We start from the raw sequence: 12,136 nt of genomic DNA on the forward strand, positions 1-12,136 counted from the left end.
TCTTATATTCCTTTTACAGCAAGGCACACCCATTCTCAAAAATATAATTGTGGCTCTTTGTAGTTTTAACACAGACAAGGAAAAGCTGGGAAGCAAAGCCAAGCTTCGCTTTTGCAGTGAATGCTGATTTTGGATAGAACTACTTCCAACTCACGGGCAACAGCTTCCTAGAAAATGAGTAATTTACAAAAAAATCTTTATGCCAAGACAAGGTCTACACCAGTAACATAGCAACTGTAGGTACAAAACTTAGTTTTGCTCAGAAAAATGGCAAGCAAATAGCCATTAGAATACAAAGGGGACTTATTAATTCCCAGTCTAATTATGTGTACTAGCCACATGTAAAACTGACTTGTGATGCTAACCTGAGTTATTCCAACCAAAAATCTCACTTACTGCTGCTACTCACGTAATGAAAACGAAGGAAGAATGTCTTATTTAGGTTGATATAGTTTAGCAATGCTTCAAGAAATTCATTAACTGAAAACTGGAGTGTAGATGTATGAAAACACACAGAGCATGGAAAGCCTGTGGTGGGGTACTCTTTGTGACATTTTGAATGTTTTTATTAAAAAAATTCTTTTTATACTCTGTCATGTACCTTCACAATTCTGTCTACTGGTATTGGACAAATTATCTAAGCTTAGACTATGGTAATCTCAATTTTTTTGGGGAAAAAAATATCCGCTTAGGATTGCCATAAATAAATTTGATGGCATTCAGAGCTGGAGCATGGAACTGCACCTGTACCTCCTCCAATGAGGCTAGGGAGGCCCTGGAGCAGTTTGCAGACCTGTCAGGATGGTCTCCTTCGGGTTTTGTGTTGGTTTGTTGTTTGGTTGGTTTTTGGTTTTTTTTTTCCCTGTTGTTCATACTTTGTATGCATCTATGGTTGTAGTCAAAGCCAGAACTGTAATTCCTACTTTACATGTTGTGAAATCTTCAGTTGCAGCATTACAGTAACTGCGTGCTCCTGTAGGGGTTTCTTTGGTTGGAAAAAATGCATGCATCAGCTATAGTGAGCAAGCAGCAGCTGTTAATGTCCTGCCCTATTTTATACTTACAGAGTTATATATGTATACACACACACCAGACCTAATCTTACCCATGGGACTGATGCAGGTGGGCTGGGAACAGGTGTTTTCACATGCCTTGGTTTTTAGCTGAGCAGAGCTTGTGCCTCGACTCCAGAGCAAAAAAAACATTGCTGGAGTTTTACTGTCAGTTGGCCGTGGGGCCAACACACCAGCCAACACCGTCAGTGCCTGCACCTCTGCAGAGGCTGTGCGGGGCAGGGCTCGGGTGAGCTTGCACTGTCTGCATTCCCTGCCCTCGGCGAGACAGCCTCAGCCACAGGACCGTGTCCGTGGGATCCAGTGGGTCAGGGGATGTGCTCTGGTAGCCATCCCCAGACCGCTTACTTGCAAGGAGGAGAACATCACTATGTAAAGGGAAGGTCATAGGGATAACGCTTGCTAGTAGCTGCTCTGCTACATTTCATACAATTGTTCATATTTTGTATGTTAATGTCTTTGATAGTAACTTGCAGACTTCTCAAAATATATATCCCTTTGGTGTTTTCCAGTATTTTCAAATATTTTGTAGCCATTTTCCCTTTACATGATGTTCTTGCTTTCACTGGCTGTGCTGGAAGTTTAGTCTTGCTGCCCTTAGGTACAAGCAGGGGATTTTAAGTGACTGTTTCCTTGAGTGTATCGCCAGATTTCCTTCACTGTTATTTACTGTGATTTATGTTTGAGTGCCAGCAAAGAAATTTTTCCTCCTGAGCATGAGTGTCTCTTCCCTTAAACTGGACTTAATGCAGGTGTGACTTAACTCCAGTGAGTTTAATTGTGGTAATCACCAGGATAAATCTGCCTTGTCTGCAAACCTGTCCCATGGCTTTTGTAGGTGGAAGACATAAAGAGAAAGGCTTTTGAAGAATTGTCAATAGCTACATAGTTATAGGTTAGAACACTATGTGTTCATTTAAGTAGGAAACCATATGGCTTCTGCTGATTTTAATGAAGTTCAGTGAAGGGCCTGAGCCACAAGGCGTTCAGAATATATATGGGTTAAAGATTAGCAGAACGTTGCAGTACACAGTGCTCAGCGTGCCATGCTTAGATTACAGGACAGCTGTGTATAACATGCAAATGGTAAATTCCTGTATGACTTTAGTCTTAGTTGTGTTTTTGAAGGGGTAATGCATCGCATTTGTAAACCAGATCTTCCCTTAATGCCAGATGAATATCCCCAGAGCACAGAGGGATATCACCTCTGCAAGAAGTCCATGCAAAGCAAACACAGTGGTAATTTGAGTCCTACAGTGCATCAATATGCTGAGTGTTTCATGCTTCGCCCCTCCTGATATTTGTTTTTAAAGCAGCAGGCCAGGTCTTTAGGCTCTCAAATGACATATTGGCATGCTTTCTCTCTTCCTCACCAGGCTGGAATGATAAGAACTGATAAGGATGAATACTTCATTGAGCCTTTGGAAAGAGGAAAGCAAATGGAAGAGGAAAAGGGAAGAATCCACATGGTGTACAGGCGATCAGCTGTAGCGCAGCATCACACCGATATCCTCCCTGATGTCCATACAGAAGGTACAGTAGCCCTGTGTTGATGGTTTAGAAATCTGTTCCATGTAGCTTTTGAAAGAGGCAGGTTTGACTGTTTGAAAAGGAAGCCTTTACATGCTTTGCTGAAATATGCCATAAGTCATACACGCAGTTTCTCTGCCAGGAGCAGCACATGTGCACTTTCATCTAGGAGAACTGAACTTGGCCATGAAGTGTTCTCATCAAGAAATGCTGAAAAATGTTTGGGTTTTCCTTCCTTAAACCAAAAACAAAGTTTGTACTGATTTAAGTGGAAGCAAGTCTGAGCCCTGCTCTGTCACTTCAGCTGACACCAGCAGGGCTGTACCCCGAGTTCAGCATGGCCTTGGCCCCCGTCCCACTGAGTCCCCGGTGGGAATCTGATGTTGATAAGATATTGTGGAACATGAGATGTTGATGGAAATACTCATATGACTTCAATGTTTTAAGTTGTTACTAAGGCTCACCTGCCCATACAACTTTTATGTGAAGATTGGGTCCTATTTCTTTCTGAGTAATAGTTTAATTGTGCCAATGACTGACACTGTTTACCTGCTTCTACTGGTTGCAATTAACACAGTTTGAAGGCAGTTGTGTTTTGACTTATCCAGGGATTCCCTTTGATCTTCAAGATAATGTGGTTGGTCCATCTGAGAATAATTATTGTGTAGTTGAATCCATTTGCATGTACATCCCTGCCCCCCCCCCCCCCCCCCCCCCCTTTTAATATTACACAAATCCTGGCAAGCTAACACATTGCGTAGTGAATGTTGAGGTTTTTGATGCCGTGGGCTGAGGATGAAAGAGGTGGCTCCATTCCCCTTCAGTGCTCTCTGCCTTTTTTCAGCATCTCTCAGCTTCTCATATTTCTGTTCTTTCTTTCTGTTCCCACGTTCTTGGAACTTAAAGGGGTTTGAGAAGAACTACTGCATACAATACAGAGAAGTAGAGTTAGAGACTAATATTAAACAGAGAGGAATCAAGCAGTCCTCCTTTGCTAGTCCTCACAGACTTAAATTATTTGATGTGATTTTGGAATCTTGTCTGAACCACCCAGGCTCATTGACTGGCTCTTCTCCAAGACCTGTGCTGCCAAAGGTACTTTGCTTTTGGTACACCAACAAGGTCATTCAAATCTAGCTTGTGCATCTCAGTTGTGTGATCGACTGGACAGTGCTAAATAAGCCTTTGCGGTAGCGGCAGTGGGCTCAGCACTATGTTTCTGCATTGAACCACTTTGTCAGCTGGGCTGGCAGACTCAGACCATGGTTGGGCACAGTGCATGCTTGATAATGGACCTTCTGGGTCTGCTTTGGTCAATTCAGCATCTCTTTACAGGTTTTCATGTGCTGACATGTACATAGTTTGAATCCATGGAAGCCTTTGCAAATCTCAGGTAGGTATGACTTGGGGAAGGTTGGCAGGAGCACGCAACAGCTGAGACAAATTATATTTCTAAAAAGCACATCATCATACTTGAAGATTAATGAGACAGTAACACCTGAATGATGAGTCCTACCTCAGAATCATTGAATGTTGTTTGGGATTTGGCCAGTCCTTTGAGGGTCTTCTCTTCAGCATCTTCCCATCCTCATTTGGTTAGAGGGAGCACTTGGGAACAGGAGCTAGCTACCTTTTTGTAACTTACAAAAAGTAACTTTTTGTTAGTGTCAAAGCCATGTGTCTGTAGCTCATTTCTTGTCTATCAAGAAGTTCAGACCAAAAAGGCTGGTTTCTTGTAGACTACTTTATTTCCATCTTTTGGCAGAGGGGACCTGTTTCTGTGATGCTGTGCACTGTTATTTTAGCATTTGTCTGGAAAAGATCTATGCAGTACATAATACAGGTCGTCTTGGCAAGTGGAACCGAGAACCAGAAAGGTGGATATGGATGCCTTGAGGGCATTCCATGAGAAAGGAGCATCATGCAGGGAACCAGAACTTGATCAAACACAGACAGATGAAGGGAATTTGCTGCATCCCATATAGCGCTGAGAAAGATACAGCTTTTTATTTTAAATGGAAGTGGAGGGCATGAGAGAAGAGAGGTGCTTGTGTCTGCCACTTGATTACAAGGCTTGCCAGTCTTGTCCTGACACAGCTGAGTGTAGTGTGATGTTCCTGGGAGTGCTCTGAAGCCCAGACAGTGCTCTTGAGAGCTGGGCTGTGCAGATCCTGGCTTACCAACCACAGCCTTTGGCTGTGGTGCAGTCCAGCAGTCTGTGTCCATGGTATGCTCTCGTAGGTGTTTTACTGATGTATCACATACATGTTCATATGAAACATCTCTATATTTCAACTTCTGTGATACAAAATCTGACAATTAAGGAACCCAACCCAGGCCTGTTGCTTTATTATTAGTAGTATTGTCTATCATCTGCAAGCTAGTTCTCCTCCCTCCATGTTCTTTCATAATTTTAAATGCATATTCAAGGAAAACTTCACCCGCTTTTGTACCACTGCGCTTACAACTAACTGGTGCATATGTTTTTAATTTAAACTTCCTAGAGTCATCGCCATAGATTTCTGGATAACTCATATGCAAAACCATACCTAGCTGAAGGTGCCTGGTGATGACAAGGTATGGTCCAGTCCTATAGACCATGCAGCTTCTTGTGGTAGGAAAAGAGGGGTGGTTTATGATTCCTAGATTGCAGCCACATTTTAACTGAGTTCTATTCCTGTAAGACACCCAGACCATTCGTCCCAAAAGCTTATATTCTTGGATAAAACCTTACCTAACGTGAAATAATTGCTACTACAAAATAGAAAAATATTGTATGGGATTTTTTGCTTCCATGTTTATGTATTCTGGCGCTATCTTGGTTTTGCTAATCTGTAAGGTCATTTACAAGATCAGGCGAGTGGTGCTTGCATGTCCATATCTGTGCCTGTTGAGCTAAAACAAACGTGCAAATCTTATTAAAGTTTGTCTTTACAGAAGATTTTTAACCTTGTTTCCAATGGACATTATAGAAAAAAATCCTCTTGATTATTGCCTTGCCAAACGGTTCGATGTACTAGACAAACTGCTTTTTTCTATACAGCTCATTTTCAGTTTAAAAGTGGCCAGAGAACCTCTCAACAGCCCACGTGTAAGAATGTCAGCTGATCCTGGCACAGATGAGAGTGTGGCATGCCTACGCTTTTGTGAGAGTGCTGTAGATGTTGCAGCTACTGTTGGTATCTTGAACTTTCTCCTGAGGAGGTTTCTTAAAACATGTTAGATGAGTTTTCTTCTAGAGATGAGCTTCCATTGGTCTTAATTTTCAGATGTGTCTAAAGGTCTCTTTTTGCCAGTGCATTGTGAAAACTGGAAGACTTTCTGATCTTTCCTGTTTTTCAAGGAAAAAAGTTAGATGGAGGCTGGCTAATTTTCCCTCCTGTTTTTTTCAGGAACTTTTCAGCTGAAGTGATTTCTTTGCTTTTAGCACCTTCTGTTAATGTTGACTGAGCCCCAGTTACTGACTCCTCCCAGCTGGGTAAATCATGATCTTTATTGTACTATTATCCTTATGAGGAATATGTATGGCCTGTGCGATGGGTTAATGTTATGGCTTTTCTAACTAAATAAATGGTAAGCATTACTCATGTTCACAGGAAATCTCTCTTACTTGCTTTTGACAATTTAAAGCTTCTGCACACATTTCAGTTCAGGAAATAGATCTGGCAATTAAACCACTGTAAAACAGTTTGCAGTGGTTAAGTAGTCTGCAACATAAAGATGCATGAAAATCTTTATCTTCTCTGCCCCTGCTCCCCACCCCACATGCCCAGGGCAGAGGCAGAAATGCGGAGTACAGTCTGCTGGCGGTTTAGAAGTTCAGCTGATGCAGACAACAATCCAAGGTTTCAGTAATAAATGACAGATGACTCAAGGAACTAGACATTAAGATAAAAAAGTACTTAACATTGTTGTCAGTGAAGTTGTTGTAAAAACTGGGAGATGTGTAAAAGCCCTCCTCCACAAAGAAGTAGGACATGCTGCGCTGTGTTCTCTTAACAAGAAGTCGGTTTTATAAGATGCTATTGTCATGCAAGAGTCCAACTCCAGCTATACGGAAGAAGCTCTCAGTCTCATGGGACATATGGTATTCCTGCAGGATTTTATAACATTTGGGAATTTGTTGGATTTTTTCATTCAGGTGGAATGAGCATAGGAGCTCTAAGCCAAAAAACCTACCATCTGAAGAGCAAGGTTTCAGCACAAATTGCAATGCAGCAAAGCATTTATTCGTTCAGGTGCTGTGTTCTCATAGAAATAAGCACGCGTGTATGATCTATCTACTCCCCTGTCCTGTTTTTCTGTAGTGCAGTTATTTGTGACACAGTTTCAGCAAGCTTTCTTAGAAAGGTGGGAACCAGAAATCTGGGTTTCTGGAGAAGATACTAGGATGCCTCATGCTACTGGATCATGTGGGTTTAACCTTTCCACTTCTGCAGCACCCTAACCCTAGCCCTGAAGCAGCACCCTGTGCTGATCCCTATTTATGGTATCCATGTCTATCTACAGCCTCTTCAGGGAATGACTGCGTATGGCATGCACCACCCTGTTGTTTTCATCATCTGCTTTGTGTAGAGATTGGTTTCCTTAGAAGTGCGTTATATGAAACACTCAAGAAATCAGGTGGGAAATCCTGCCCCATTTATTTGAGGAATGCTGTAGGATGATAAATCCGTTAACATGTATGGATAGCCTTTGGTTTTCCTTCCCTCTACATGCCTGTGCTAGGAGGAGTGCTGGGGAGCTTCTGCATCTTCACACACTGAAACACTGAAATGCTTATGCAGCCTTTTTTTTTTTTTTTAAGGTTTTGGTTTGGGGAGGGGGAGCTTAACCTTTTTGATTAACCACAGGGAAGAGCCCCTCAGCACTCTTAGCAGAAGATGGGAAGAAATGGGAGTATTTCAGAAAGAAAAGTGAAACGATAAGATAACACATGCTGCTTTTTTTTTTTTTCTTTCTTGCTTTTTATTTTTTTTATTTCATCATCCCTCAAGTTAAGGAGCTGGAAATATATACCAGCGGCTGAGCCTTTAAAGAGAGGGTACATATATCCTTTGAACTAGTGGGCATTTGGTTTTTTTGTGTGTGCACCCAATTTAGACTTTTTGAAGGAACCCTTCATTAATTACTGCCTTTTTATACCTTACTCTTTTCAGTCATTCTGTTGTGAATATGATCTGTTGCATATAAATGGCCCTGAACATTTGGTAGTTGTTTTAGGCTCAAAAATGCCAATGCCTTCACTCTGGAATTGGGGAAATACAGATAGTTTTCCATATTTTGACAGACTGGTAGCAGGAGTGATTATTTGTGTTTCATGGGTAATCTATCTGCTAATTCAAAGGATGCTTGGTTTTACTGTATTTCTTGGAACCTGATTTTTCTTCTGCTAACGTGAGACAATGCAGGGACCTGCAAGAAGTAGTAGGTCTTGACTTGTTAATGTTAAAATAATTTCTAAAAGCGTCAGTCTAATCGGTATGTGTGGTCCCCATTGCACGGTGTAAGCCTGTTTGCTGGTTTGAAGTGCTGAGCTCGGGTTAGTTCTGGACAGAGGAAGCTCTTCCTCTCCTGCAGGATGGTAGCCAAGGCCTCCCCTGGGAAGTCCCAGCTATTGAAAACCACTTAAATGTAGTAGGATGTGACGCAGCATCAACGAACGTCAAGTGGATTTCTTCGCTGGGAACAGAAAAGACTCTTGAATATTCTTCCTTGTGAAGAACTGGGTCAGACAGGAATCATGCAGAAAACCATGTGAAAACTAGTCAGCTCATAATGTTTAATGTAATCGTGACCTGGAATGACAATACTCGTACCAGATTTTCAAAATAATGTATACTGTCCTAATTTTTGTTTGAGTTTGAGAAAATGATTGAGAGCTGATATCTGTGCTCAGAAGTGAGGTGGAATCAACCGTCATGAACCTGGGAGGAAAGAATGAATGAACAGGTATGTGCTTACAGCAAGTGACGATGAGTTGGGACAGGCTGCTCAGGCTACAGGAGACCTTGTTAGGCTTGATAGGAATATAGAGAATAGGTGGCACTCAGATTTCCTTGAAATTCCCAGTTAATGCAGCGTGCTTTTGCTTGGCTTGTGCTGGAAGAGAAACACAACCCAGAAATGCATTTATGGACAGCAAGGACTTAGCAACCCAGTAATCCTAATGAATCTTTTCAGCTTTAGAAAAGGTGATGGGTGCACAGAGGGAGTAGGGAGGTATTCTTTCCACTGCCAACAGCCTCTGACCATCCGTTAATCCGGTAGTATGAAAGGGGGGGAACTCCTAGTTCGAGCTATGAGGGGTTGCCATGTTTAACCTACCAAATGGTTATTGTTACACTGGAATGAGAGAGCTCCTTAGAGAATAACCCTTTTCTGAAGTACTGCTACTTTAGTGTTGTCCATGTCTGGTCCTGTATCAAGGTAATTTATGCAAGGCTTTACACTATTTCTGAAAATATTTTAAGTAGTTGCTCTACTGTGAAAAGCTCTGTGACCTGGCATCCCCTGCTAATGCAGACATACCTTGTGGGGCAGCAGTTTGCAGGATGCCACTAAGCATAGCTATAGCATTTGTCTACTTTATACGGTCACTCATCTGGGGAGCAGAAAATGCTCTGCTTGCTGTGTGTCGATGCTCAGTAAGAACACTGTGCCAAGCAAGGAGGAGGTAGTCATACAGCTTTTGAGGCCACTTTTTTTTTTTTTTTAAGACACTGGATGTTTGTTTTTAAACATCTGGGATGAGCATCTGGTTAGGTGTAGTCTGGGAATCCTATCATAGAGCAGGATGATCTCTAGAGTTCTTCATGGGTGTAAATATGCACCACTGTCTCCTAATGGCTTTTCCATATTAGATTGCCCTGGGATGACATTTTGTAAGCTTGACTTCCCTGGTAATGTAGTCTTGATCCTAAAGACACTGAACATCTGTGCTTCTCATTTCACTTGAGTACTACAGGTACTCACCATCAGTGTTCACGTCATGAGTGTTATTCCCAAATAAGGTCTGCTAAAGAAAAAATACTTACTCTTAAGGGCAAAAAGAAACAAAAATCAAAAGACCACATATTGAGGGCAAAGGGTCTGGGGGACAGAGAGCAAACAAGCTACACATACAAAGCTAAAACTAGAAGAATGTATAAGACTGTCATGTTAAAACATCATTTAAATGAATCTTTAAGATTTTATCACCAAAACAGCTTTTTCGCTGAGGAGCGGAAAGAAATGCTGTCTCAATGAGCCTGAGTTGGAAGGGTTTGTAAGTATAGTGATGATATCAGTCTGTCTGGACAGGATGAAAAGGATCTGTTCTCCTTTGTCAATAATCTGACAGACATCACCAAGATGTGGGATCATTAACCTTATTCCTTGAAAGCATTCAAGAAACAATAGAAACAGGCAAAGAACTGTAGAGGTCAGGATCAAATTTATACCCAGGAGGCCTTCTTTGCAAGCTCTACTGAATCAGGCTCAGGAGTGTGGTAAAATAAAATCCAAATTGTATTTCTCAGAAGCATAGAAGCTTGTTCCAAGTCCACTGGAGTCAGTGAGGAGGCTCAGATTTACGTCAGTGGGCTGATGCGGCAGGTTTTGGATCATATTCTGCTTGAGCTGATCATGAAGAGTTTGATTTATCTTTCCTCCTGTTCATTCACTTATTATTTCTTTCCATGCACTTTTGTTTCGTATAGTATAATGATGACAACCAACCTTAAGCTTGGAGGTTACACAGAATGTTAAGTTACTCAAAGTTTTCCTGTTTTATCTCCCTCTTCACATCATAGCTTTTTTTTTTTTTAAATGACAAACTATTCACCCAGAGAGCACTTCAGATTAAAGTATTTCTGTAATTACTTCCTAACAGTGGGAAACAAGGAATAGGAGCCTTTATCTCCCAGCTTCCTTTCAGAATTTTCATTTTCCCTAAAGAACCAAAGTGCTTGTGTGGCTGATGGGGTTGCCATGGCACTGGGTTCGAATGTCTTTGTCCCAGGTGGGAAACATGTAGGAGGAAGAAATGATTTGGGAATTGCTCCTGGTTGCCTGGGAATGAAACCCTGGAATAGAGGTAGAAGAATGGGAAGACTATTGCCTGCTTTGAAGACCTCCCTCAGCACTTCCCCAGGCACATTAGTGTTTCTTAGAGACGTCGTCATGCCAGGAGGTGCCTGAACTTTTTCTCAGCAGAATTTCTCATGACCTGTGTTCTGACGGAGGATATTTTAGATACTGCTCAGCACACCACACAAGTTCGTGCATCAGTAATGACAGGGAAGACGGAACTGATTTCTGTGGAGACTTAGTACACCACGTTTTGTCACATGCTCTCTTACAACATAGGCATTCTTGTGTAAGTTTTGTTGATGGCGATAACCTGTGCATGTACTCATCTAAAGACATCCTGCCTCTTTTATCCAGAGCTGCTGGAGCTTTTGCTTTTAAATCAGCCATCTTCTATAAAAGTGAAACTTAATAGGATTCATTGAAGTTCTTGATGGAATATTGGTGTGTGGAGTTAGGTTTTGTCTTGTTTTTTCAGGTAACACTTTGCTTAATCGAAAGAAAGGTAGTCAGCAAAGTACTTCACAAACAGGAACAGCACGGCATGGTACAAAGGAAAATGAGTACTGTTTTTTTTTACAATACATGGAGGGAAAAGAGAAGGGATCTGAAGAGGAGGAGAAGTGGGAGGAAACATAATGAGAAAACCATCAAGCACTTCTAGAAATGGAAGTAGATGAGTAATATCTCTGAGTGCAATGGAATTACAGCCCTCTCCAAGGGTTGGAGTGTGCCTTTGCACCGCAGTGCTCTCAGCCTGGTTAGGCATAACCTGAACTAGATTTAACCTCCCTTGCTTGTGTATCCATGTCAGTCAGTACAACTGTGGGATACAAGAAGCTGCCTGCGTGTATTATTGGATTCTACAGAGCCACTGTGGCTTTGGTCTCAACCCAGAATGCCCCCTGGTCAGCACGGCCTGGGATGCCTGTCCTCTGTCAGCTTTTGTATGGAGCGCTAGCCGATGGTTTCGTTTCAGATCTGCTGTCTTTGCCCTCAGAGCTCAAGGCTGGGCTTGGCCCACTTGACCTCAAGTGGAGTTTGGGATTTGTCTTGTATTTGGCAAGTGTCTTTGGGTTAGTATTTCCTGTCTCTCCTCTCTTTTTTTACTGATACCTGTCACCAGAGCCATACAGGGAGACTGGACAGTTGGGTATGGAGTTGGCTTAGTGAGGTGTTTTTCCTCCCAGTTCAAGTCAACTCGGTATCATGTATTTTCACACATGTGCTGGGTAGTGCAATTTAGCAATTAGTTGCCAGAGCTCCATAAGGAATGCTAGTGTCTTCCTGTATGCAGTTATTTACATTCCCCTTCAAAAAATAAAACCAACCCAATTCTTCCCTTAGATGAACTTCGAAAATCTGGGATGTGAATGTAGAAGAATTAAGGTGCTTGCCTGTAGACTGTGAATTAGACACTGTGTTCTGAGATGTCTCTCAGTCGCCTTTGTGCAGCTATCTGT

At 41.9% G+C, this 12,136-nt stretch overlaps 1 protein-coding gene across 2 annotated transcripts in view; it reads left to right on the forward strand.

Moving 5' to 3' along the window:
• Window positions 1–12,136, forward strand: part of ADAMTS3 (ADAM metallopeptidase with thrombospondin type 1 motif 3) — a 132,480-nt gene that overhangs the window by 42,218 nt on the left and 78,126 nt on the right. For both annotated transcript variants that reach the window (XM_037392227.1, XM_037392237.1), the window contains exon 4: window positions 2,450–2,606. In XM_037392227.1, coding sequence (XP_037248124.1) covers window positions 2,450–2,606 — 157 coding nt within the window. The remainder of the gene's footprint in view (window positions 1–2,449; window positions 2,607–12,136) is intronic.

This window comes from Falco rusticolus, chromosome 1 (genome assembly GCF_015220075.1).
Source record: "Falco rusticolus isolate bFalRus1 chromosome 1, bFalRus1.pri, whole genome shotgun sequence".
Classification (NCBI taxonomy): Eukaryota; Metazoa; Chordata; class Aves; order Falconiformes; family Falconidae; genus Falco; species Falco rusticolus.